At 39.8% G+C, this 26,397-nt stretch overlaps 3 protein-coding genes across 4 annotated transcripts; 2 read left to right on the forward strand and 1 right to left on the reverse strand.

Moving 5' to 3' along the window:
• The first annotated feature begins 11,122 nt into the window (after nucleotides 1–11,122).
• Nucleotides 11,123–17,670, forward strand: LOC111656591 (regulator of G protein signaling 20-like). 2 transcript variants are annotated; one of them, XM_023408347.2, is made up of 5 exons: nucleotides 11,123–11,305; nucleotides 12,508–12,671; nucleotides 15,101–15,184; nucleotides 15,304–15,538; nucleotides 16,751–17,670. In XM_023408347.2, the coding sequence occupies exons 1-5, from the start codon at nucleotides 11,150–11,152 to the stop codon at nucleotides 16,937–16,939; spliced, it is 828 nt and encodes a 275-aa protein (XP_023264115.1). In that variant the 5' UTR covers nucleotides 11,123–11,149; the 3' UTR covers nucleotides 16,940–17,670. The 2 variants fall into 2 exon arrangements, with proteins under 2 accessions (XP_023264115.1, XP_023264117.1); XM_023408349.2 differs by lacking the exon at nucleotides 11,123–11,305 and having other exon boundaries at nucleotides 12,070–12,671.
• Nucleotides 17,671–18,174: 504 nt separating this feature from the next.
• LOC111656592 (lysophospholipase 1) lies at nucleotides 18,175–22,277 on the reverse strand. The gene is made up of 10 exons (XM_023408351.2): nucleotides 22,089–22,277; nucleotides 21,929–22,012; nucleotides 21,755–21,786; nucleotides 21,199–21,264; nucleotides 20,938–20,985; nucleotides 20,779–20,849; nucleotides 20,595–20,668; nucleotides 19,534–19,635; nucleotides 19,102–19,278; nucleotides 18,175–19,009 (listed from the first exon to the last, which is right to left on the reverse strand). Exons 2-10 carry the CDS (start codon nucleotides 21,995–21,997, stop codon nucleotides 18,950–18,952), a joined length of 699 nt encoding a protein of 232 aa, XP_023264119.1. The 5' UTR covers nucleotides 21,998–22,012; nucleotides 22,089–22,277; the 3' UTR covers nucleotides 18,175–18,949.
• Nucleotides 22,278–22,717: 440 nt separating this feature from the next.
• Nucleotides 22,718–25,443, forward strand: mrpl15 (mitochondrial ribosomal protein L15). The gene is made up of 5 exons (XM_023408304.2): nucleotides 22,718–22,897; nucleotides 23,032–23,189; nucleotides 24,139–24,304; nucleotides 24,672–24,795; nucleotides 24,899–25,443. Exons 1-5 carry the CDS (start codon nucleotides 22,793–22,795, stop codon nucleotides 25,234–25,236), a joined length of 891 nt encoding a protein of 296 aa, XP_023264072.1. The 5' UTR covers nucleotides 22,718–22,792; the 3' UTR covers nucleotides 25,237–25,443.
• The last annotated feature ends 954 nt before the right edge of the window (nucleotides 25,444–26,397 follow it).

Raw genomic sequence — 26,397 nt, forward strand, 5'->3', positions numbered from 1 at the left:
GGGGGGGGGTTCTGAGTACACAGGGTGACGAGCTGTCACTGGAATAAATGGCTCAGCAAGGTTTTCATTCCTCATCCAGTCTTCAATAAATCCATTAAACCCACTCACTCATAGACAGTTTAAAAAAAAAGGTTAATAGAGCCAGTTGATAAAGAGCTTATTGAGATTACTAAATCAGGATCACCAGTTCATGTAAAACTGGCGTCATCACTGTAAACAGCTTCTCCTGCTCTTTCAGCTCTGAGGAAAATGAACGGAGCGCTGTGCGATCCCAGACTCCGTTATTAAATTTTCCACCAGATTTCAGGCTAAATAAATTGGGTTTTCTGTGTTTTTGAGGTGGTAAATATTTCAGATGGTCCCCTCCTGTCTCTTATACACATCTCCCCCGCTCCATCACTTTGGCGAGGCCAATACGTGTGAAGTCTGCTGTTCAGCAATTTATACCTCTCCCAAAATTCCTCTTTTCCTCTCTGCCCACTCTCCCACAAACCACCACAAGTGAGATATATGATCCGAGACACACGGGGATGCTTTCATATTGTTCTGCTCACAACTACAAACTACAAAATAACATTTGAATAAACCTCTGTTGCCTTATTTGTGAGGGATATTAAAGCATTAATTACTTTTATCTTCCGCTGGTTTTGTTCAGGATGGTTTCAACTTTTATAACACCGACAAAATGACAGAGGTCTCTGGGTCCATTTAATCTTTATATTGCATAACACTAACATCACCAGAGTTGTAGTTACAAGCTTGTCATAAAGCAAGGCTGATATAAATATACATCTTTTGTACTGAGCAGCATATACCCTGCAATTTTCATCCTCTCATCATTTTCAAAGATGTAATCCTAACCCAGCAGCAATTATTTTTGTACTTTGTTGTAAACTGTCTGAGACAGGACTGCCCGCACGTTAGACTTGAGTGAAAGACAAAGCAGTATGAATGATTTAAGTGACAAACAAAAGCATGCATAAAAGGTAGAGACTGCAGGAGCAGATAGATCACCTTCCGGAAATGATGTGGGACAGAACTGAACCCGTCACAGTCAGAAGAGAGAGAGAGAGAGAGAGAGAGATGCCTGACACCGCTCATCAAAGCGCCGCTCATCAAATGGATTCAACTGACAGAAAGAAAAATCACAAAGAAAACACAAGATCAAAGACTCCCTGATCAGGTTTAAGATATCAAAGATGAGAATTACAGTGCCACTGGAAGATGTGCTGCTGAAACCTGTGTTAAATAACAGACTGAAAATACAAACAAAGGTAAATGTCGCTCAGGCAAGTCAACGTTGCTTGAGTCACAAGTCAGTCTCACGTCGTGAAACGCAAATCAAGACTTGAAATTAAATGTAGAACATGAAGTCAAGATAACAACAAGAAAACATCCAATAATGCATCGCAACTATTTTAAATTATAGGCCGAGTTCATTTTTATTAGTGCGAATCAGCACTAAGCACAGCTGCGGGTGATGGTAAAGTCATAGTCTTAAACTAAAATACTGGACAAATTGAAAATTCCCCCTGACATCCGGATATCACTGGAGTCATTGAGCTTCATCTTCTGGGACCACGAATGTCCGAGCAAAGTATCAATCCATCCAGTAGCTGCTGAGATATTTCAGGTCTGGACCAAAGTGGTGGACGCTGCCATCGCAAGAAGTTAAGAAGTTTAAGAAGTCAAGTCTGCAACACAAAACCTCATCTTTATTTATACAACAATTTGCAAAGACTCTAACTAGATTGAACCCCGGAACAAACTCAACTTCTCTATTGTTATGTGTATTTTCCATTTTGTCTTATTAGCTTGTTTTGATTGATGTTTTTATATTGTGTCCCACCTCATGCATAATATTCAGTTGGAACATGGAGGTGGTCTTAATGGGATTTTGCCTAATAAATGATAAATGATCAAATCTAATACTCCTTGTGCTCTGCTCTTTTTATGCTCTGCTCTCACGAGACATCTTGACTGAGACTCGTACTAATCGACACTTTGTCAGTGTAAATGATGAATGATGCTTTATTATGCTGCATTGACTTTTTATTCTTTAACCTTTTTTCTAATTTGCCATTTTGTTTTTTTCAATTTATTTTCATAAATGAACGGTGAAAAAAAAAAAAAACTCCTGCAACTCAGTGATTTTTATTCTAGTAAATCTCTTGAGGTTTTCAATTTCACACACACACACACACACACACACACACACACACACACACACACACACACTGCTTTGCTGTCAAGTTTCAAGACAGCACTCACACAAGCAGATTTGATGATGGTCGTAAGATTTCTCCTAGGATGTTGTATAAAACCAGCATGGTAGCTGTGAAAATCTCATTACAGTCGATTATTCTCCTCTTCCTTTTCTTTTATTGCTCACACTAAACCAAGAGCGGTAAAATCAGTGAGTGGATACAATAGTTTGAACAGTCTGACACTAAAGTCCCCCCCCCACCAGCTGCAGCAGTATTTTTAGACAGTGTGCACTTGGTCCTTGCAGGTGTACAGTAAAACAGATTTGACAGGCGTCAGATCAGATGTGCTCTGACAGTTTCTCAGGCTCTCCCAGGTGTGCTGGGATGCATCGCTGCGAGGTTTGGTTTGTCACTCACTTGTTTCTGCGTTGAGGGGATTGCTGACAGTGATGAAGGTACATCAGCAGAGACGGATACATATCTGCGATGAAACAGAGAGCAGCACGTTTAGAGACACAGTCACCTGCGCGTCTGTTCATTTCAGGATAAACTCATTAAAACTAGACAACCTGTGTGGCCTTAACTCAAATGCAAATAGTTTGAAAGTTGCCATTCAGAGTCAAAATGTAAGAATAATAGAGAAAGGAATAAGATTTGTCACTAGAAATCACTAACTAGTATTGTTATGGTCTGTATACGAAGCAGTGCTATAATGCATATTTTCTGAAATTCCCTCATCTTCTTGCACTGCGTTGTATTTGCTTTTCATTTTCCTGTCTGGATTATTGCACAGAAGCTACCATATGTGTTTCCAGGTGATAAAATTACCATAAAATTAAGATAGGCCGGCACAGAGAGACTGTAATGGGGTGAAGGAGGCAGTGGTCGTCCATATTCATGCCTCATTCATGATTATGGCTCCAGGATGGATTGAACCAACAAGATACAAAATTGCACCAAAAGTCATAATTTAAAAAAAATTGTTTGTGTGTGTACATTCAATCATAATATATAAATACCTACATTCTGATAGGATGAGAGATCACTGAGTATGGAGTTTCATTTGCCAAACTGGCATCACAGTCAACACGGTTAATGTGCCTGCTATTTTCAGTGGTTTGATTGCAGCAGGCACATATTTTTGGACGTGATTGTGGCATTTCCCTGGGCAAAGTGTCTCAGCTTTAGTCACACTGTGCATGTTGTAAACATGGGAAAAGACTTTGAAACAGGCACTCTGTGGGCAGAGATCTTGGCTTCTTTGATTCATAAATACAGACATTTGTTTGTTTAATCTTAATTTCTATCTACTTTACTTGCTTAAAGCTCATGCTAATTAAAAATCAAGTTACAGAACCATCAAAGTTCTGTAACTTGATGTAACTTGAACCATCAAAAAACAGCTTGTCAGGTTATGTAGCTTTAAGGGCCCAAATGCAGACCACCCAAAGTAGGTGAAAAGGTGATTTATTAAATGAGGAAAAAACAGAGACTTACAAAAACTGTGAAAATGCTCAGAACTCAAAATCCATTTTCATAGGAAAACAGGGGAACACTGGAACAAAAGAGGAATACAATCGAAATTTCCAAATGACTCAAAGAACAGGCGCAGAGATTCTTGGGAAACAGGAGTATCACAGTGAGACAGGATGAACTGACAAAGACAAAGGGGAGCACAGAGACTAAATAGACACAAGGGAGGCATGTGGTGACAGAACACAGGTGAAACACATTAGGGTGCTGCAGACAATCAACAATGAGGGAAACGGGACAAAGACAGGAAGTACAATAACCACAAGACACACAATGGTAAGTAATACAAAAATAAAACAGGAAATGAAACAAATGTCCCAACATAAAAGTCAGAAAGCTCAAACATAAATTGTCCGTTATGCAAACTGTTACATATCTTATCAAATGGCAAACTTTTAGTAATAGACAGACAGGCTCCTGCGGTGATGCACTTTATAGACATGGGTCATAACATATTTCATGTTCATTTGATTGCTTTGAAAATAGCTAATTGGACCGAGACAGGGTTCGTAACCCTCTTAACCTCCATTGCAACAAAGAGCAAAACTGTTTCAAGTATCTATTTGAGCCAATTCGTTTGACTGCCCTCAGCATTTATTTCTTGAGCTCATCTCCAGCTCTGACTCATCTGAAGGTCATTGATTCCCCTTAAATGACTTCAGCGTGCACAAAACTGCCCAGGCTCTCACTCACTGCTCAATCAGAGGGCGATTCAAGTGAGCAGAGACTGAGCAGATTGAGGATTCAGAGAGCAAAAAAGAGATCTCACATCAGTGGCTGCTACCGTATGAGGTCAGTGCTACCTTTCATTAACCTCTGTAAATAATGTTAACAAAAGGTCCTAAAACCTGTTATCCCAGCTCAAAGACAACATTTGATTTGGACAATCATGTTCAGCTTGAACCAGGGGAGAAGCCCTTTGGCTATAATCTTGTCATAATCAGGTATCCATAACACAAAAATGTGCTTGTGACCTAAGCAATCATCAGCATATGTTTTAACTTTTCTTGTCTTAAAAATCCTGCAATCACTAAGTGAACTTCCATCCACCTGTGTTTATATGCATTTTCAATTTGTGCATAAAGAACCATGAATTACAAAAAAAAGAAAAGTTTGAATAATAGAAAAAACCGTGAGGTGTATTGTTGTATTGGTAAAGGCTACATGCTACCAAAAGCAATGGAAACAACTGTAGTGAATAATTAATTATGTACATGTAATGTCATCCTTCTAGAGAATTAGCAACATCAGTTCCCAGATGGCTGGTAAAGGTGTACCGCAGGGATCAATATTAGGCCCTCTGCTATTTACTTTAAACAAGGGCAACATAACTTTTCCATACTCTTAATGGAAATCTAATAGATAAACTACAGCATTATAAATACTGATTTGGGGCATCACGTAGCGCAGTGGGTTACGCAGGCGCCCCATATATAGAGGCTACAGTCCTCGCTGCAGCTGGCCCCCAGTTTGACTCCTGCTTCGGACGGCCCTTTCCTGCGTGTCATTCCCCCTCTCTCTGCCTCCCCATTTCCTGTCTCTCTACTGTCCCGTCCATTAAAGGCAGAAAAAGCCCCAAAAATTCTTTAAAAAAATAAATACTGATTTAGTTAATTAGCAGATTGTCCTACAAAACACAAAAAGTTGAACAAGCTAAACATTCATGTTGGATTTTTATACATGACCGGAAGTTGTTTCTCATTTCAAAACAGAAAAAACATTATTCAATGTATTGTTAATACTGGATTATGGAGATATCCTGCTCATACTGCTTAAACTACTGGATGCCATTTCCCACAGTGCCATTTCATTCATTACTCACGACAACTATCACACTCATCACTGTGAATTATATGAATAATTTGGATGGTCAATAGTGACTTCTAAAAGGCTTCAGGATGCCCATGTTTTCATTTATAAGGTAATAAATATCTATAAGAACCTTCCTCCTTACATTTGAATTGATCTTGAATTCATACAGCAAATAATTTAGTAATTAACCATAAACATGAAATTTAATTCATTATGTACTTGAGGTTCTACATCCAAAAGAATTAAGTCATGCTTCAAGTAATAAACAGCCCATTTCTGCAATTACAATCAAAAAAAGACCTTTTACACTGAATATGAATCACTGTGACTCACCATGAGGATAAAAACAACAAATAACTCAACAAACGTGACACTGGACTTCTGCATGCAAAAAAATTACGAAAGCAGATTTTGCATCCATAAATAGATTGCCCTTTTTTTCTTCTGAGCAGCTGTGAAGTTATCCTGTAAGCCACATTACTGGCTCATCATAAAACAGGGGACCACAACATCTTTTTCCACTCCACCAACTACAACCAGCCAAACTCGTCTTTACCTCTCTTTGCAGCGAATTTACTTCTTCAGCCTCGTGAGGAAAACTGGTTCACTGGTTCTTTGAGGAGCTAAAATTTACAAATAATTTGTCCATTTGTTCTATTTTTGGAAGCAAACTATTATCTGCTAATCAAAGGGGGGTTGCAGATTCAGCATAGAGCTAAAGAGGGAAGAAATAAAAATACTTTCATCTAAATTATATATTTATAAAAGCTCCATTTGGATCATTAGAGACATTCTTTGCTGTTGTGATGTAGAGGTGATGGGCCGTCAAGGAGTAAATGACCCGCTGCATATGTGTGGGCGTGTATCTGCCACCCAGAGTCCTCCTGCTCCTTTTGTCATAAACAAACTGCTGAAAATAAAAAGGAAAAATGTCACTGGTGTTAGCTGTGAATTACCTACTGGGTTGTGGGCGCTCGCGATGATGCAATGAGGCAGCTCTCCAGGCAGCAGGATAAAGGATCACACAGTATTGGAGTGCAGGAAGGATTGTGTTTGCTTCCAGAACAGTACAAGGGAATGGATGGAAAGGAATCAGAGAGGTATCCTACAAAGCCAAAACACAATACTTGGTCACAATTGAGTTATCTGACATCAGTTTTACCATATAGATATAGTTGCCTGTATCAGCAGGAAGCCATCACTGTCTCCGTCCAATTATTTTTGGAGGAACATATTCCATTTCGCCCAACCTTGATTTTATTCCTGAGAGATCTCTAATTAGTTGCTGTATTTTTTCCACATTGCTGTCTACAGGAGACGAGTTAAGCCTTGAAACTCGGTAATAGAGGAGGCAGAACATTAAACCTTAACAGGCTTCCAGACAAATCTTAAAGGCAGTGAGGAGCCACCTGACTGGCTGTGCTGAAAAACACCAAGACGTATGGTGTCACTATAGATCTCTGCAGGATGTATGAGCACTCAGAGACAGAGGAGGTGGATGGATGCCTTCAGTTTATCATGACAACTGAATGACATATCAGCTATATAAGTCAGATACCAAAAGAAACCTGAGGGGGGGGTCCAACAAATGATTTCAGTTTCCCTGGTGACTGAAGAAAAATAGTTTGTTACGTGTTTGCCTTCAGACTTCAGACTGTGGACACTGTTGCTGGTGAGCAGTGAATGAGGTGTGAATATGAAGTACCTCCATCCTCGTCGCTCCATTACCTGCTCTCTGTGCTTCTCATTACTGCCTCTTTCCCCTGGGAGTTCAGGACTCACATGCACTCTGACTGCAGGGCTATTGTGTTGGATTACATTATGCTACAGTCAGGTGCTCCTGTTATTGTTCCCCCTGAGTGTATATACACGTAAAGAGCACTTCAAATTACTCAAACAATAGAAAAGCAATGGGCAGAGTCTGATTCTGCTTTTGTGGAAACAATAAAGAATAAAAAAAAAAATGAAATAATCATTAGAAAACAAAACGATTCAAATTACTTCTACCTCGACCAAATATAACAGAAAGATTATAACTTATTTTCTGCACAATGAATACTTTTACTTTGATAGGCTACATTAAGTACATTTGCAAAACTGTTCAATAATCTCATAAGGGTGTAATGTTTGGGTGTCCATATACTTTTGGCGACATATCTTATTAAGATAGAAAAACGTACAGTATGCAGTGCACACACAGATGTGATGGAGCTTGGAAGCATTACTCACCATGCCCGCAGAAAGAGCACACGTTGTACAGGAAGACGTCAGGAAACATACATTTTTAATTCAAGTCCTGAATGAAAAAAAAAAAAAGTTTAATGCTCTACCACAAATCCTAGAAAGGTAATATTCATCATCATGATTCCACCTCCCTGCTGCAAGGAAATCATATATGGATGATGTTCACTGTGAGTGCCTGTCACAGCGTATTGCCTTCCACAACGTACTGCACGCAAACAACTCTTTGAAAATGACAGCTCCGACCAAAACTTTAGACATCTACGAAGCTGGGCCGGGAGGAAAACAAATTATGACACTTGTGAAGTCGTCATTCTGTTAAAATGAAAGTGTCAGAGTTAAGCTGAATGAAGACGCCCTTTTTGTCAGGCTGTATGCAGTCGGAGGTCTTTCTGCTCCTTATGTTTCTCTTGGCTGCTCGCTCCTGCAGGCGGTACAATCCTTATAGTCGCCTGCAGATGGTTAAAGTTGAGGCGAACCAATTTCCTCCAGTGTAAAGCTTTGCTGCGAGGTAAATTGGAAATTAGCTGCAAGTCATTGGCAGTGGTGGGAAACTGCTTCTATATGTACATTGAAGTTTAAATTGGAAAAAAAGTGACTGCCGTAATTGATAAACCATTATGATGAGCTCATTCTTGAAATCATTTTAAATAAGGCTCGTATAGATCCTCTGATGAATGCAATTTCAATATAAGGTTGGTTTGACTGTTTTACATGCAGAGAAAGGGTTAGATCAGAGAGCAGATGTAAAACACAGCAGGGCCTCAGAGTGACAGCATCAAAAACACTTTACTTTAACTCCTCTATTTTGCATTTATAAGTAAAAACACTTCATAAAAGATAACATCAACATCATGAGTAGATAACCTCCTGTTTCCAGTCTTTATGCTAAGCTAAGCTAGCCATCTCCTGCCTGTAGCTTCATATTTGTATCACACAGGCGTGAGAGTGGTATAAGGATATAAGAATAAATGTATTTCCCAAACTGCTTACACACGAGCACAATTCATTCAAAAGCCACTTGATAAATGTGTCCAAACCTCATGAAGACATTTTGACCTCAGATACGCCAATAGCAGTTTGACAAAAAAAAAAAAATTCACTCAAGGTCCATTTATGATGGGAGTTACCTGAGGACACTTCCAGGAATCCTCACTCTCCAAAACTCATGCTGTGCCCTGTCGAGCCCTGCAGCGTTCTGCAGGCCTCTGCTGTGTCACCCTCTCACTCCGATATGCAACAGTCCAACACGTCCAACCGAGCCGTGGAGCTTTGCAACAAAGGCATTTAATCAACCAGATAAAAAAGAAGAAGAGTCATTATAGTGGAAACCTCTGTGGCTCTGAGATAAACTCAAGAGAAAGCCTCTCAAGTCGCAGCTCTACTTTAAATTACAGAGCGAAAAAGAGTGAAATACAATGACTTCGAGGCTCAACTCATTAAAAGATTTTTACTCACTGCCATAGTAGGAATAATGGCTTGTAAAGAATCAAGCTCCAGACTGGGAAAGCGGGAACAATAATGACCAGAGTCAATGTAACTGCACATTTTGTACGTTCCACTCTGCTGGGAACTGCCTCAGCAGACAGCTGGATGGGTGATTTACTGAATGTGTTTTGGAAAGCTGGATTTTTTTCTGTAGAGGGCTACAAGCTCTGAAACTGAAACCATATCGAATTTAGAAATGATACACCTACACTAAAGGTGGATTTGCTGACAGTTTATAGGTGCTTAAACCCATGAGAAAAGATTGAAAGATTCACACGTGTGCTTATATGTTGCGGCTATAGATCACAGTAACTGTTACCCCACCAGAGAGCAGGGTCCATTAAAAAGGCAATTCCTCTCAAAGATTACTACAGCTACAAGACGTGTGATATATTATGAGGCTCGGACCTGGAGACTTCTCTATACTAAATTTGTTTTATAGCTGTTTCACACATACATAGTGAAAGGGGATGGATATTCCTCCTCTGCTGCAATCACCATTTAGCATATTTCCGATGTCATATTTGCAGCTTCAGCTGCACCGCATAATTTCATTCCACAATATGTGCAGTGCACTGACACTGAGCAAGAATAAGAAAATGTATTCAGTTTGATTAGCTTTCCACCACTGCGTGTGTTTGGGAGATAGTATATACGTGACTGTGCTGCACTGAGATGTATAAGTTCTGTTTTGGTGCGATTATCCAGCGCTAGAATATTTAAGGACATGTTCATGAAAGGCCAGCTGCCTCCTAACTACTAACAAACAGCATCTAAAATAAATTCAAGCCTTTTAGTTGGTGTTCAGGTTTACTGCCATCCTCACTGACACTGTTGAAAACACTCACACTGTTGATCAAATACACACAGATTGCACATGACTGGTTACGTAAGGCTGAGTCCGATATTTTGGACTCAATATATTCAACATTTGGCAGTAAACAAAGTCGTGCATTCAAAATCCAACTTAAGAACAGGAAAAAAAAGTAAAAATGTAAGCACTGGTTCTGCAGAAGAGAGGTCTATGTGACTGATTGTCATGACTAGTTCACAGCAGTAGCACTTTTCTGTTGTAGCATCTCAAGGTGGAGCTAGTTTTATCTCAGCTACTTTATTTACACTTGGGTTTTGTTGGGTTTTTCTCAGGGGTCGAGCTCCTCCGGAGGCTCACAGGATAAATCTGAGGGGCTGTGAGATGTGTAATGGAGCCGGGAAAAAATATATAACTGGAACATTAAAATAATAATGTTACTAATTATAATAATCAGAAATATTTTGGGGAAAACGTTTTAATCAAGTTTCAGCTCTCCTAACTGAATCAACTCTTTTCTTTTTATTATTATTATTTATTTATCTTTTTTTTTGGGGGGGGGGGGTCCGAGGCCTATAGCATTTTTACATGGTTCACCGCTGCCCTCTGGTGGACACAGGTGGTACTGTGGCTCCTGTGCGCTTCAGGAAAGAAGGTGAAGGTGCAGATGCGGGGATTGGGGTCTCCAGATGTTTGATTGAATTATTTAAAGCTTCTGCGCATCAACGTTTAGAGGGAATGCGTCATTTCATGTATTTACCTTGTAACATTGACAAAATTCCTATATTCAGTTTTATGAATGACTCGTGGTGGGGTTCGAGGGGGACAAAAATATATTTAATATAATACATTTCCTCATAATTTGCCTCAGTAGAAACGATCCAAACACCGTAAAGTCTGTTGAAACACACAACAGCAGCAGCTTCTCTCCAAACAGATCAATAATCAATTACCATAATCTCAGTATTATCTGTGCCATGCACTCTGCTGCCAGCCTCAGTCTGTCCTGTAAGGAGCTGCGTGTTACAGCGCAGCGCACATTGTGTTCCGGCCGCTAATGCATGGGCGCAGAAACATCTTTTCACACTTGCAGGAAACGCATGCGCGGAGAGGAAACCGACTGGTTTGTGTCAAGTCGAGGCAGACGGATGTGATCGAGCCAAAAAAAAAAAAAAAAAAAAATCACCTGTATTCTGGCATTCATGGTGACACAGTGAGTACGCCTTTATATCTGATTCTTTACTGAACGGCGCAGGCCTCTTGAAATCATCATACAACCTGGTGTTTGCGCATCTTTTTCTCTTTTTTTTTTTTGGAGAATGAGGCGGATAATTTCAGGATCCAGTGAAGCCGGAGCATCTTTATCTGGATATTCCAGCCACCAGAAACATTAGGATTCACATCGGACAGTTCGCGTTGCATATTGTGATCTGCATTAAAAGGAGAAGATGGTTGATCAAACCAGTGTAGCCTGAACATTTGCAGATCTGCTGTTTTTCTTCTTTTTTTTTGTGACAGAATAAAAATCATCTGACTGCACTGTAAATTATCAGCTTTCCCGATCGCATAATGTCATTATGTTTCTATAAATGGCTGCACGCTGCTTGCTTTAGGGTAATTGCATTTCTTGAATCGACCATCATGTGTGTGCGCGCGCGTGTGTGCATGTGTGTGCATGTGTGTGTGTGTGTGTAGAGGATGCGACTGATGGATGCGATTGCTGCGGTCCAAGAGTAACGCCTTGTCGCTATCATCGCTGCTCATCCCTCATAGACAGAGAAAGGAGGAGGAGGAGGAGGAGGAGGAGGAGGAGGGTTGTTGCTCATCACAGTTTGGTTTTGTTACATTCAGCGTGATCCAACAAACCGGTAGGACATTTGCCATTGGTTTTCTGAGCCGCTTGCATTGAGATTTCAGAACCTTAAACGCACGACACTTTGTTTCTTGATAAAAAAAAAAAAAGAAAAGAAAGAAAAAGACAAAAACAGAAAGAAGAAATGTCGTGTGTTGAGGCTGCATTGCACAGAAGTTGACCCCCACGCGTCATGGTCGTGCATTCCGCAAGATCTCGCTTCAGATAGTGTTTTTTTTTTTCAAGCAAATAGTCAGTAGAAATTTGCAGGATTTCAGGAAGAGATTGATGAAGGTTTTATTGCTGAATTCAGGTTGAATTCTTTTCTTTTTTTTTTCCTCGGGAAGATGCAGGCCTCCTGTCAGATCTTCAAGCTCGTGTGATTTCTTGGACTGTGATGTGTGTGTGTGTGTGTGTGTATGTGAGATGCTCCAGCTTAATGCGGTAATAATCTTCCGAGTGGAACCTCCTTCCTCCCCACGGCTCTCTCTCTCTCTCTCTCTCTCTCTCTCTCTCTCTCTCTCTCTCTCACCGTGGTCTCCCCGTCTTTCTCTTCCTTGCAGTCCATGGGCTCAGAGCGGGTGGAGATGCGTAAGAGACAGATGCAGGTTCATCAGGAAGCAGCTGCCAGTGTCCTCCAAGCGCGCCACAGAATGGGAAACACCCCCACCACCAACGCCTCAAACGCCTGCTGCTTCTGCTGGTGCTGCTGCTGTAGCTGCTCCTGGTAATCACACTCCACTGCTTCCCACACACGCAGGGCTGGAGATGGGAGAGATGTGGTCCAAGGCACAGGGGGGGTGGGAGGATGGGGGGGGAGGGGGACACTAAGGGCCCATTAACTGTGTGTTCTGTGTATAGCCTAGTAAATATATGTCTTCCTCCGCACAGTGATTTACTGAGTGATTAATGGACACATTCTAGGTTGATATGATGCTTTTCACCCTCCCATCCACCGGCGTGTCTGTCAATTGCTGCCAACACTAAACTTAGAGAGTAAGTATTACCCTGCTCACAACATCTCCAGGAAGTATGAATACCGCAGTTGCTGTATCTGTTTCCTATAGGGAGGGGTGCAAGTCCAGAGTAGAACTGAAACAAGTAGGTGATTAATCGACTAGTCGCTGTACAGGACATTGTAAATTAAATATCTTTGGCTTTTATTTTGCTGACATTTTATGAATCCACAGTCCACACACTTTATATTGTAGTGTTCAATGTTACATCATTGGAGATTTTTCTATTTAATGCAGCATGAAATATAAAATAGGCCTACAGAATAAAATATAATAGCGAGAATATACCTAGAATATGACTAGATTGGAAATGTAACCACAAACACGCAGGTTTTGACATCTCTAACAAGACAGATATCAGGTCATTTTTCATCATACACTTAATTCTATAAAACAGATTATGCATAATAATGTCAGTTGTGCTAGTGTGAAATCTATTTTGTCATGTTTATATAATATAAAAATTTTAAACCCACCTCGCCTTTCCTGAGAAAAATACACAGAAAGCTGTTGCAAACATTTTTTGTTTTTTGCATCCATTTCCTTTCACGTGTGCTAAACTATTTTGCTTGTACATTTCAATGGTTTTAAAAGGAGCGCTCTGTTGTTGTGTTTTACTGTATTAATCAGTTTACTATGGATGTATATACTAGGCTTGGTTTTCTGCAAGTGCATTGCGGCGCGTCAAGTACAGCCAGTTTGCGAATGCAGTGTAGCAGACTTTTGAATCTTGCACACACGGCTTGGAAAGACTGCGCCGGTAGATGGAATATTTCTTTCTATTACATATGAAAAATTCCACCACAGTTGAAGTGCACAGAACAACACACCAGGTGTTTGAAAATGCCAGGAATCCTTCAGCAGTCATTTGGTTATGGATATTTGGTTATCTATGTGACACAGATATGTAACCTGTCTGTCCGTAAAGCGCTTCATAAGGCCGACGGAAAATCACACATAAATTACTTGGAACTTTCTAACGTCACCTGTAAAATATGAAGATGTCCCTCTTCTTGGTCTCATTCGGGAGCTCAAAAAGAGGATGCAACTTTTGGCTCCATCCTTTCAGCCATTCAACACCGCTGCAGCTCGCGCCGTGATCCCACAAAAACAGATCCACATTGGTCCCGTGACCCATGTTGGATCTCATTGGATGGAGGCCACGGGGGGATTTAATCTGTTTTGGAATTATCAACAGTTTACTTGAGCTTTCCTCCGAGCACAGCCAACCTGCCGTGTGCAGAACATGGCCGTGTTAATTCACTCCACTGGGGATGAGTAATAGGTTTTGTCTCTACATCTATATCAATTCCATCTAATTGTTGCACAGCTACAACAGCCACATTCCCAGATGGGATGGCTCACAGTGGACTCTCACCTGAACCAATTAGTCTACGGCCAGCTGCTACATCAGGTGTTGGAAACATTTTAATTACGCACTGTGATCCCCACAGGATGAGGTGGACTTTTGACACACTTTACTAAATACGCAAACGTTCCCACTGGATCGTGTTGGATCTACTGAAGTTGTTCTGTTGATTCGAAATGTGGAACGAACAACAGCCTCTGCTAGGCCGTAATATAGAAAAATCAATGCATGTGATAGGTTTTTAGTTGTTATTGATGCTACGTAACACAAGGAATAAACTTAAAACTTTAAATACATTTTGTAAGGATGTTAGAATATGGTACATGTCCAAAAGTATGTGGACAACCCTGCCTGCATGCTGCTTTGATGGTTTGAGCAAAGCTGTTTGGTTCCAGTTAAAAGGAAACTTTAAGTGACAGATTAAAAATGAGGCGTTATCTAGTGGATTTATGGTCTTAATGTGGACATATGTTATGAGTAGTTCAACCAAAGATGAGTTTTCCCTTTTTTTTACAAAGGTTCTGAAAAAATAAACATCTATTTGTGTAACATAAATACATATTTAGCTTTTTTTTATTATCTCAATCTATTATCTATTTATTTCCATCTATTTATCTTTTATTTTAGTGACAAAAATAGAAAATATTCTAGAGCTATTTAAAATGACCTGTTACAATGTGCTGGTGGGAAAATCAGACCTGGTTGACAAATGACTTTAAAATAGCCACATGATCAAAGCAAAGCAGCTGTCATTGTGTTTTTCTCTTCCAGTCTGACTGTTAGGAGTGAGGACGAGACAATTCAGAGATCCACTTTTGAACACAGGACAGAGGGAATAACTAACTGTGAAGAAAGGTAAAAACGGATAAACACAGTAAATCCTCAATGGAGCTTTTCAACAAAACTCCAGATTTCATGATGTGCAGTGTGGAGTCATCAGGAGAATCAAATAACAATCAACCTTTGTCTTTAAGCCCGAAGCCTAGTCTGGAAGACGCCCGCTCCTGGACGATGTCGTTTGAGAAGGTGATGAAAAGCGCGGCGGGTCGCGGCTGCTTCAGGCAGTTCCTGCGGACAGAGTTCAGTGAGGAGAACATGATGTTCTGGCTCGCCTGCGAGGAACTCAAAAAGGAGACCAACAAGACTGTGGTGGAGGAGAAAGTCCGTCAAATATACGAGGACTTCATCTCAATCCTTTCCCCTAAAGAGGTGAGCCACTAAGGTTATAGTTGCTATGATTATAGTGCTGATGGTTAATTAGTCAATTGTCAGAAAATTAAACATTAACTTAAGTATCAAACTATAATCGATTAATCGTTAGGATTATTTATCAAGGAAAAAAGCCAAATCTCCCCTGGTGTCACTTTCTTGAAGTCTTTCTGCTTTTCTGTGTCATATTACTGCATATTGAATATGGATATTAAATATTTGGACTATTGGTTAGACAGATTAAGCAATTATAAAGACTTAACTCAAGTTTTGGGATAATATGATGGCCATTCTCACATTGTCTGACAACAGACTGAACCATTTTTATAGTCAGCAGATTAATGGATCATGAAACTGGTCATTTATGGATGCAACTAATGATTATTTTAATGGTCAATTTATCTGAAGATTATTTTCTCGATTAATCACTTTTTCTTTTTGTAAAGTACAAAAACTCCAATTATAATTTCTCAGAACACACTGAGACGTACAAAGTATGAAGCTAGAGACAGTTGGTTAGCTTAGCCTAGCATTAAGACTGTTAACAGGGGAGACTTCTTTAGTTTGTTACAAGAGAAAACATGTTCACTGGCGAGTCTTTGAGGTGCTGTCAGGATATTTTTGAACTTCCTACAGGTTAACAGTCTCTTTTAACACAGATGTGAGAGTGGGGTCAATTATCATCAAATTCAAGGCAAGAAAATGAGAACGCACATTTCCAAAAATGTCAAACTATTTCTTCAGCTGTCACACAAAATGACAACAGGAGCAAATCCTCACAAACAGCAGTAAGCGTTTAGCATTGTTGCTGACAGTTACAGACAGACCACACATTAAGGTCTGTTTTTCTTTTTAACAGAATCACATATATTGTTGTTGGTGTATGATGTTAATACTTGTAGGTGTTTTTCCCAACAACACAACAAAAAACTGCTCTAAACTAGTTTTTATGCGTCTTTTTGGAGTGAAATAGTTCAGTTAAAGTCTGTGGCCACTGAACCATAATGAAACAGTCAAGACTTTGAGGTATATTGTGTTCGGGGCGACAGTGGAAAGAGGTCATCTGTGGTCAGTGGCAACAGGACCTTTAATAGTCTTTTAAATTAAGTTTTTGCATTTTCTGTCAATCAGCTAACTGATCAATTAACTGGTCATTTTGGGTCTATATGATGCGTTTAATTGACCACCACTCCTTTGTCTCATCTTCTCCAGGTCAGTCTGGATTCTCGCGTTCGGGACGTGATAAACCGCAACATGCTGGAGCCGACCTCGCACACATTCGACGACGCTCAGCAGCAGATCTACACGCTGATGCAGAGAGACTCGTACCCCCGCTTCATAAACTCAACCGCGTACACAGATCTGCTGAAGAGCCTGGAGGAGCCTCCCCCTGAGCCATAGACTCTCCACTGCCACACACTTAGCTTTTCAATATGGCGCATGCGTCCCACCCGAAGGAGTTTTGTGTTCCTCTTGGAGTCCTGCTATTTAGAGAGACAGACAGGAAAATGAACACTACTTAAAACCGGTCTTTATCCAGCTGTAACTGCTGTTTATTTACCCATGATTAGCTTACCAAAATCCTTGGAGCAAGCAAGAACAAATGCTAGGTCCAGCATCAGTTACTTGTTCGAAAAACATATCTATATTTTTATATATTCCCAAACGCTTGACATTGCACTTTTCTACCTTGTTTAATGAGGGAAAGCATGTATCTGTGAGCACTGCATCTGTATTTAGGTATATTGTGAGCCTTAATGCATATCCAGTCCTTGTAGAAACTAGTAGTTATTTAGCGGTAACTTAAGAAGAAGGAAAGTGCCTTGGAATAAGATCTTCTACACTAGCACCTTTGGTCTAACATGAATGGTGCGACAACGACTTCATATGTTGGTGCTTTCAGCTCTTCTCAAAGATAAACGTTTTTACATCTCAATGAGCTGATACCCGGAAATAGATCTTGTCTGTGTTTCAATACTGTGATATTAGTCATACTATATTTAATTTAAACTAAACAGGGAAAAATAAACTGAATACATGACCATGACCACTGATATATTTGTGTATTTAAAAAGGAATTTGTGTGAAATAGCTGAATTCTCACAGATTAAATAAAGCACAATCGTATGTTGTTTTTGCTGTTGTGTGTCGTGAACATTAACAAAATATTCTATTCTTTCTTAAGGTAAAACACATTATTTGACAGGTTTCCTACATGGATTGCATATTAAGCTGCCTTTAATATTATACCTTTATTGTCATCTCTGCATATGTGCTCTGTTTTCAAGTCATTTATGTTGATTAGCTAATGTAATATCCTACAAATAAGGTTGTTATTTGTTTTGATTTGTTGTTTTGTGATGTCAAAAACACTGAAAAATACCCACCACACATTACAAAAAGCTGAAGTTAATGTCTAAGTTGGTAGTTTGGTTCAACGACAAATCCAAGACCCCAAAAATATTCAATTTACAATAATTTAAAACATAGAAAATCAGGAAATCCTTATATCTAAGACCCTACAAGCGACAAATGTTTGGTGTTTTTTCCTTGATAAATGCCTTCATTAACTGCGCTGATTAATTGACTTATAAACTCATTTCAGTACTACTACAAATAGACATTAATTAAAAACATTTAACAACAGGCCATTTATTGTAAGAGTAAGTATTAAACCATAAAGTATAGCCCTATTTATTACCTCCGCCAAGGAGGTTGTGTTTTGACCTGTGTGTGTTTGTTCTTTTGTTTGTCAGCAGGATTAGGCAGAAACCACTGAAACGATTTGCACCACGCTTGGTGGAGGGATGAGGCATGGACCAGGAACCAAGAACCCATTAAATATCGTTGCCGTTCCGGTTCAAGGGGCGTATTAAGATGTTTTGCCATTTTTGGCAATTTCTTAGTAAATGTTTTGATCTTGAGTTTGTACAATTTGGTGCAGATCTGGATAATAATCTGGATCTGAAGATAATACTGAATCTGCATTCTGCTCTCAGATTACTTCCTTTTACCTTTTATTTTTCTATTACAAGAGCTAGACAGGCGTGTAGGGTTGTTTAGCCTTGGCGGAGGTATGCGCTCTACTGAGTGCCATTCTAGTTCCAATACATACGCTTCCCGCAGGTAATGGCTCATCTCAATGGCAAAGTAGCTTTACAATCAAGCAACTACTGTTACTCTACTGTAACACTGAGGATCATGTGTGGCTCCAGGTCAGGATGCAGCATCGTTTCAGTCATGCCTCTCCTGGGCTAACGTGTAGCACCCCCAGTCCTGTCTGGCTCTATGAATAGCAGCGTGGTTTTATTGTCAAGTAAGTCAGTGGTTCCTCGGGTCCATGGAGTCAATACTGGAGTCAGTCCCTGAGGACTCTGATGGTGCTGTGTGGTTGTACATATAATCCAGAGTTCATTCATCACTGATGGGAGGAAGCTGTTTCTCTATGAACCGTTTCATATCCACCATTTCCTGCAGGGATACAAAAGACACCAAAAAAATAAAGTACATGACACAACTAGAGATCCTGTGTCAAAATGTGACTTTCCCCCCCACACACCCACCTCTGGACAGCTGCTGTGAGGTAGACCTCGATATGACTTGAAGGTGACATTGGCAGGATTGATGAGACTTTTCATCTTCTCTGCTGTCTGGCTGCCAAACACAAAGGGGACCAGGGGGTCGGCATCCCCGTGGCATTGTAGGACATGCATGTCCTTGTTAACACTGTTGGCAGACGCCTGAGAATAGAAGAGATTAGGATTATTAATGTCATCTGATTATGACAGATTATGACTTGGTTATGGGATATCCCTAAACCTTAATACAATAAAGGGAATAATTCACTATAAAAAGAACAGCAGGCATTTTTTTCAGCAATTAAAAGATGATGAAAGATTTATTCCGTTAAGCTTCTGGTTTAATATTTATTAACACTAAAAAGCACAGGTGCAGATCAGCCAACATCCTTTGATATTTTTTTTTTTTTTTTTTACCTGAGGGAAAGATTTGCGGAGAGGAAGCCAGCAGCTCAGAGCGACCACTCCAGCAAGTTTCTGCTGAGTTGTCAGAGCCGTGTAGAGAGACAATGCTCCACCCTGGAAAAACAACCAACACAACACAACAAGTCTCTTAAGCCTATTATTAACAAAGACAAAAAGCATAAAAGATCAAAACAGCACAGAATGGCGGTAATTTCAGGTGACTATTACATGAAAAAAGGTGCCCCAATTCTCTATTATTTTAATATGTGGAACTAATTTGAGGTTTATCTATTTGCATATGTAATTAAATGCTCACATGTAGGTCACTTCAGAGCAGTGCTGTAGACCAACCACTGTGTGTGCTGCTGCAGAGCTGGAGCTGCACAAAGCATTACTAGCAACTGATTCGTTGACCTTGTGGTTGATACTGAAAGGAATAGCTCAGGGGGTTATGTGCCAAACTGTTTATTGGCCAAGTACAGCAACTTCATGGAGTCTGGTTTGCTGGTTGTCTAGCAACTGCTAAAAAGCAAGAAATGGTCCTGTATATAACCCACTGTGAAGTGGCAAATTGCCATTTTTACACTTAGATTTTTGCACGGCTTATATAAACAAGATACAACATGTTAATTAGTGAGTTTTGAGTGGGTTGATTTTGTTACCTTTGTACAGAGCCAGTCTTGTTGTTTCCCCCTCTTTCTACCTTAAACTAAGCAGCTGCTGATTGTACTGTCATATTTAATGAACAGATATGAGAATGGTATCAATCTTCCCATTTAACTTTAAATCATCACACTCATAGTTATTTATTAATGTACAACACTGTAATTCCTCCAAAATTTGAGTTTGTTCACTCCAAAGCAGAAATGCTTTAGTATATCTGTGCTTCATAGCCTAAACTGTGCAAGTCCTGTTTTTCAAATATATTTATAGTACATATATAGATTTTGCCCTTAAACAAATTCACTTATGTGTGTATATTTTGATTATTTAAATACACTATGTACACAAGCAGTGACTCACAGTAAAAGCAGCGTTATGTAACGCATCATCTTTGTACATGCCACACTTACCTGTGAAAATCCCCCCAGGATAATTCTATGCGAAGGTATTCCATTCTTCACTTCTTGTTCTATCAAGGCTTTAACTGTGGAGAAATCAAAGAAAAACATGGAGGCAAACTCTTTCTGTAACTGGAACAAAAAAAAATGCTGCACATTCATAACATGAGTGTGTCATTGAATTTTACAGACGTACTGTTCTCTGATGCTCTTTTAATACCAGTTTCATCTTCATCTGCATCAGGGCTCAACCCATAGATATCAAACCTGTAAATGAGAAAACAAATGTATGGGGCAATGTGTATGTGAAAACCACACAACCTAATCAAATATGTTAAAATACTGTGACACTCACCAAGAAGGCATGGACATTCTCATGTTCAAAGAAACAGGCATGGTGGGACTGTAATCATCGGAGAAAAGTAACATCACAATTTGTCTCAACTGCACACAATATATGAATGTTGCTGTGAATGCAAATACTATCAACAAGGTTTTCAAAGCCAATTAGCCAAGACTATGTAAGGCATTGAAATTAGCTACTTAAATAGTTTTTAAGATTTTTCCAAGACTTGAAGACACACTGTGTAACTTTATGGCTAGTCTGAATACTTACGCATGAGGACAGATGTATTTCACATGTGGTATCCTGATGCCTGCAAAGGCTTCTGCCCAGCCATGCCTGTCAAATCAGAAAACATTACACAACTTTAAATACAGTCAGTGATGGGAGAAGTACTCTAGTCGTTTATTTAAGTAAGGGTAGCAACAGCAAAATGTAGAAATGCTCAGTTGCAAGTAATACTCGTGCATTAAAATGCCCAAAGTAAAAGTGCTCATGTAGAATGGCCCATTTCATAATAATATATATCATATTATTGGTTCAATGTTACTTCGCTAGTAAGGGCAGGATTTATTTGAATTACTTTGTACGCAGCTGGGTAACTTGTGACTTGTTTTCCCCTGGAATCGGGTCTCAACTATTTATTTTAATCTATAATAAGAAGGCAGAATTTAATGTTGATTATGTTTTGTATTATCAATCTGAACCTGCAAAGTAACTAGAAAGTACAGTTAACAAATACACAACTGAATACAATATTTTTTTACCTCTGTGTGACAGACACTAAATAATGTTTGTAACAGTGGTGGAAAAAGCTTCTTTCACATACCCAGTATCACCGAGGCCATGCAGAAATATAACCTACAAAAACAAAGACACCACAGGTACGGAATACGTATGAGAATTTCGCAGCTGTTTTGTATGACGCAAAGTAGTTATCATTGGAGGTAAAAGCTGCTTTTAAACTAGCGACAAACAAGATGTAAATCCACCGTCCACTCACCGCTGCAGTGGCTTTCCGGGCAGCAGGCACAATGGCAGGTAAAGGCGCTGACATGTTATTGCCGCACATACAGCGCTGAGGCAGCTGATATGTAGGGAGAAGTTAGCTCCTGTTAGCTAATAACGATATCTCCCAACTGTCAGAGCTGTGTCGATCTTACCTCCAACTCTGGCTGTCAAATACGACACAGCTGAAGGACAAGTATCGACCGAAGATGGAGGTCAACGTCTACCCGCGTCGTGTTACCGCTGGCAGTCGTGAATTCCTTTGTGGAAGTTGAATTTTGTGGAAAACAACACACCGCCGGATCACTCTAACTATTAGGACGTTACTCGCCAGCGGGACCTACAAGCCTCGTAATGCCGCCTTCCCCTACGTGATTGGCTGTTGTCAAAGGTCCTCTACAAATGCAAGACAGTGATTGGTTTGTTGAAATGTCAATGAGCGCTGGTTTAGTAATGTTTAAATCCTCAACAATGACAGTGAGGTACACTTCGGCACCGCAATACGATTATATAACATTACAAGCAATAAATTACAAAAAAAAAAATCAAATATATGCTTTAACATGTCGCGCGACCTTTGACACATATTCTTTGGATGTAAAATGCATGTTTACGTATTAAATAAGTAATGAGATTTGCTTTTCAACCTTTGTGATACTAATATTCACTGATAATAATCAAAAAAATCCGTGTATACCAACATTTGCTTCACACCAACAACAGTTTATCCAATGCATTTTGACTATCGTGCTTTTATTTTGAAACGTGGATGTGCTGACAAGAAGTACTTCCGTTGACTTCTGTCACGTGACCCACATGTCCTTGGTTTGGCTAACTCTGACATGTGAACAGCAGAAACATGTCTTTTCCTAAAAAACCTGGTGGTAAAGCGTTAGATGTTTTGCAGAACCTACCACGGATAACCTTAGCGAACTTGCGGCCTGAACCAGGAGCCAAACAGCCGGTAAGATTTTATTTTATATCTCTGTCATAGTTGTCTTTAGCAGCAGGCTCTTGCTAACATAGCACAGTTAGCCTGTTATCCAATGTAAGCCGGTGGATAGTAAAAACATCTTGCCCCATTTTCTTCAATCATAGGAAAGACGGCGGGGCAGAGGACAGCATGGTGGCAACAGAAGCGGTAGAGGCCACAAAGGAGAGCGACAAAGAGGCACCCGGCCTCGGCTCGGGTTTGAGGGAGGTCAGACCCCGTTTTATCTGGCTATTCCTAAATATGGCTTCAATGAAGGACACAGGTAAAAGCAGGTCACACTTCTCCACCTTTAAGTTAACCATTGTTTTTTTTGGTAGATAAAATTGTAGTCTTCAAACAAACAGATGATAATGCAATGTTTTCTTTAACATGGCAGCAGAAGTGCAAGTGCTACACATATTTATACACACGCATATACATATATAGTCTCTTAAGATTTTCTTATGTAAAGCCTGTTATTAAGTTCTTATTGTAGACAACACTTTAGACATTTCATGGCTCTGAGGTGAAGAGCATTGCATTTTAGTGAGTGTCAGCCTTCATTCTTTGTAACTGTCATGGTGCATCTGGTAGCAGCAACAGTACACTAAACCCTGCATATGTCGATGCAGTGGCAAAAAAAAGTTATCTTCACCCCAAGCCCCCTTTTGCGAAACAAAATGGTGAGACAGAAGAACTGAAGATAAATTTTGATACCAGATTAACCGTGCTGTTTTTAATTAATGCACGTTTTTTATTTCCATTACTGCAATTAACTGCTCATAAATAAACAAGCCATCATCAGGAAGCACAGTGTTGCAGTTTTTAAGTACTGCATTAACATTAATGCTGCAGTTGTGAACAGATTACAGGAAAAACTGGATGTATATGAAGGAAAACATGGTTTAGTTTGTGTTTCTTTTAATAAAGTTCATTTAAATCACTACATTAATTTAAACGTACATTTCTTCCCAGAAGGTTTTACAAACTTGTTTCTACATTGGAAACCTTTAAATGAAGGAAAACAAGGTGCTATTTGAGTTTCTTTTAGGACTCTCTCAAGAGACAGTGTGTGTTCATTTTGACTTTCTTATGTGGTGAAAAGTTCATTTGGATCACTACTTTAAGTTACTCTGTCATTTCTTCCCAGAGGAAAAAAGTGTCAGTTTATGCTAAGATGAATCCCCATTTTGCCTCTTCTAATGACAACATGTTCATGTGCTCTTCTCCAGTCGCCGTCCTCAGTACCAGCCTCTGTCTTTGAAACGACTGCAGTACCTGATCGATTTGGGACGAGTCGACACAACCCAGCCCATAGACCTGACCCAGCTGGTCAATGCCAGAGGAGTCACAATCCAGCCTCTGAAGAGGGACTATGGAGTCCAGCTTGTTGATGAGGTAGTCGCTCTATGCTTGATCATAGACTTATTTGTGTTGATCATGGACGTTTTCACAACTGTCATGGAAAGTAAAAACAATCTCAAAAGGTTAAAAGGTAAAGTGATTTAATGTAAGCTGGATAAAGAACTCTCTCACTACAAGGTGTAAAAAAAAAAAAGTGTGTAATCCAGTTGCTGAATAGTGAAATCAGGCATTCAGAGAAACATGTCACTCCTTGGCTCTTTGATCATCTTGTGCCAGCAGGTGGCACCACATGACAATGTTGTCCCTGAGACAGACACGGATCAAGATGTCGTCGCTGACCCCTGTTTTTTTCACCCTGCTCAGCCACAAGCTCACCTTTCTTCTGTTTGCTCTGTTCCAGGGTGCCGATGTTTTTGCTGCAAAAATCAACATTGAAGTTCAGAGAGCTTCTGAAGGAGCCATAGCTGCTATTGAGAGGAACGGAGGCATCATCACGACCAGTTTCTATGACCCTATAAGTCTCGGTAATTAATGAATGATCAGTCTTGTGCACTCACCCATCTTATAGCGTTTTAATCTCATGCATTTAAAGTAAAATGCTTAAAAATGTATTATAATTTTTTTCAGGGATTCTCATCAAGCCGGTCCCGTTTTTCTTCCGTGGGCAGCCGATTCCAAAGCGAATGTTACCAGGGCAGGATATGGTCCCGTACTACACAGATGCTGTAAGCCGTGGTTACTTGGCAGACCCGGTGAAAATCCAGCAGGCCCGGCTAGCCCTGGCACAAAAGTACGGATACATTTTGCCAGACGTTTCAAAAGATGAACTGTATCACATGCTCTCCATGAGGAAGGATGTTCGACAGATCTTCTTTGGCCTTGCTCCAGGCTGGGTCGTTAACATGCCGGAGAAGAAGATACTGAAACCCACTGATGAGAAACTGCTTAAATATTACAGTTCATAGGCGTGAGGTGTAAAATAAATGTTATGTACATTATCTAATGGCAGAAATCACGGAAATACTGAGATTTGAATCTTGGAAAAACCTGTAAAAAAAAAAAAAAAAAGTCTGGGGAGGTTCTGATTTTATATATAAAAAAAAAAAAAATGTGGAAAAAGAGATTCTGTGTGTGAGAACGAAGCATCGTCATTAAACTGTCTTTAAAAACTGCATTTAGTTCAGTATATTGGTGTTTGAAGGGATTACATTCTGGTGTTATAAATTCTATACGGTATATTTGCAATATATTCATGAGTATTCCTTTTAGTTTTGAGGGGCTAACATCATCTGACATGTCGAAGCATAACCGGCCCGTGCTGCATGATGGAAGGAACGTGAACTGTAACAGGTGAGGGGGAAATAAGGAAAATAAGATAACTCAAAGAATGAAAACAGGAAACAGATGCCTGGTGATGTGTATTACTTGTGAAAGGGGTTGCCTAGGCCCTAGAAGGGGAGTTTGAAATTAGTCATAGGCAGCTGTATCCTGGTGCGTGGATGTTCAAAAGACCCCCCCCCCCCTCTTGGAATACAATCACAGGCTAACACATACAACTTTGCTCAGTTATGCTTTAGAGACATTAGATGACACAGAAGAAATGTTTATGCTTAGATATCTAATTAGATTACTGTGATTTATTCTTAACGTGGTGTTTATTGCTGAATATTTATTAAATATTAGGTTTCTGTAATATGAAATCTCATTAAGATTCTTGCGATTTTACACCCAACACTTTATGGCAATTAACCCGCTGCCTCCATCAGAATATAGTGTCACAGGTTTCGGGTGGATAATGCTCCCCCTGTATTTGAACTCTCCATTATGCTTGTGTTTATTTTTTGAAGTCTAAATGGCACACTCGCTATAAATAACTTGGTATTTTACGCAGATATTGTCTTAAGGGACGCTGCCATAGAATTTGTGCTGGTATAAAAACATTTTATCAAAGGAAGCATATGTTTGTGTGTGTGTGTGTGCAACGCCATCAGCATTGTGTTTCTATACAAAGTCCCCCCTTTGCCATGTTAGTTACTGGTAGACAGATCTCAGTTATGCAGGAATAAAAAGGAGAGTGACAAAAATAAGCAATGCACCAAACTCTGTGCTAAATTTGATGCGTTTTT

Source organism: Seriola lalandi, unplaced genomic scaffold (genome assembly GCF_002814215.2).
Source record: "Seriola lalandi dorsalis isolate HSWRI2012SDOR001 ecotype SW California unplaced genomic scaffold, Sedor1 jcf7180002054360, whole genome shotgun sequence".
Classification (NCBI taxonomy): domain Eukaryota; kingdom Metazoa; phylum Chordata; class Actinopteri; order Carangiformes; family Carangidae; genus Seriola; species Seriola lalandi.

Bases quoted from the DNA above. Each gene is read 5' to 3' on its own strand.
- LOC111656592 (XM_023408351.2), bottom strand. From the start codon at position 21,997: ATGTGCGGCAATAACATGTCAGCGCCTTTACCTGCCATTGTGCCTGCT. The intron at 21,787-21,928 runs GTGAGTGGACGG...TTGTTTTTGTAG, and splicing joins CCCGGAAAGCCACTGCAGCG to GTTATATTTCTGCATGGCCT. The intron at 19,636-20,594 runs GTAAGTGTGGCA...TTGTTTTTCCAG, and splicing joins TCCTGGGGGGATTTTCACAG to GGTGGAGCATTGTCTCTCTA.
- mrpl15 (XM_023408304.2), top strand. From the start codon at position 22,793: ATGTCTTTTCCTAAAAAACCTGGTGGTAAAGCGTTAGATGTTTTGCAG. The intron at 24,305-24,671 runs GTAGTCGCTCTA...GCTCTGTTCCAG, and splicing joins GAGTCCAGCTTGTTGATGAG to GGTGCCGATGTTTTTGCTGC. The intron at 24,796-24,898 runs GTAATTAATGAA...AATTTTTTTCAG, and splicing joins CTATGACCCTATAAGTCTCG to GGATTCTCATCAAGCCGGTC.
- LOC111656591 (XM_023408347.2), top strand. From the start codon at position 11,150: ATGCATGGGCGCAGAAACATCTTTTCACACTTGCAGGAAACGCATGCG. The intron at 12,672-15,100 runs GTAATCACACTC...TTTCTCTTCCAG, and splicing joins TGCTGCTGTAGCTGCTCCTG to TCTGACTGTTAGGAGTGAGG. The intron at 15,185-15,303 runs GTAAAAACGGAT...TTTGTCTTTAAG, and splicing joins ATAACTAACTGTGAAGAAAG to CCCGAAGCCTAGTCTGGAAG.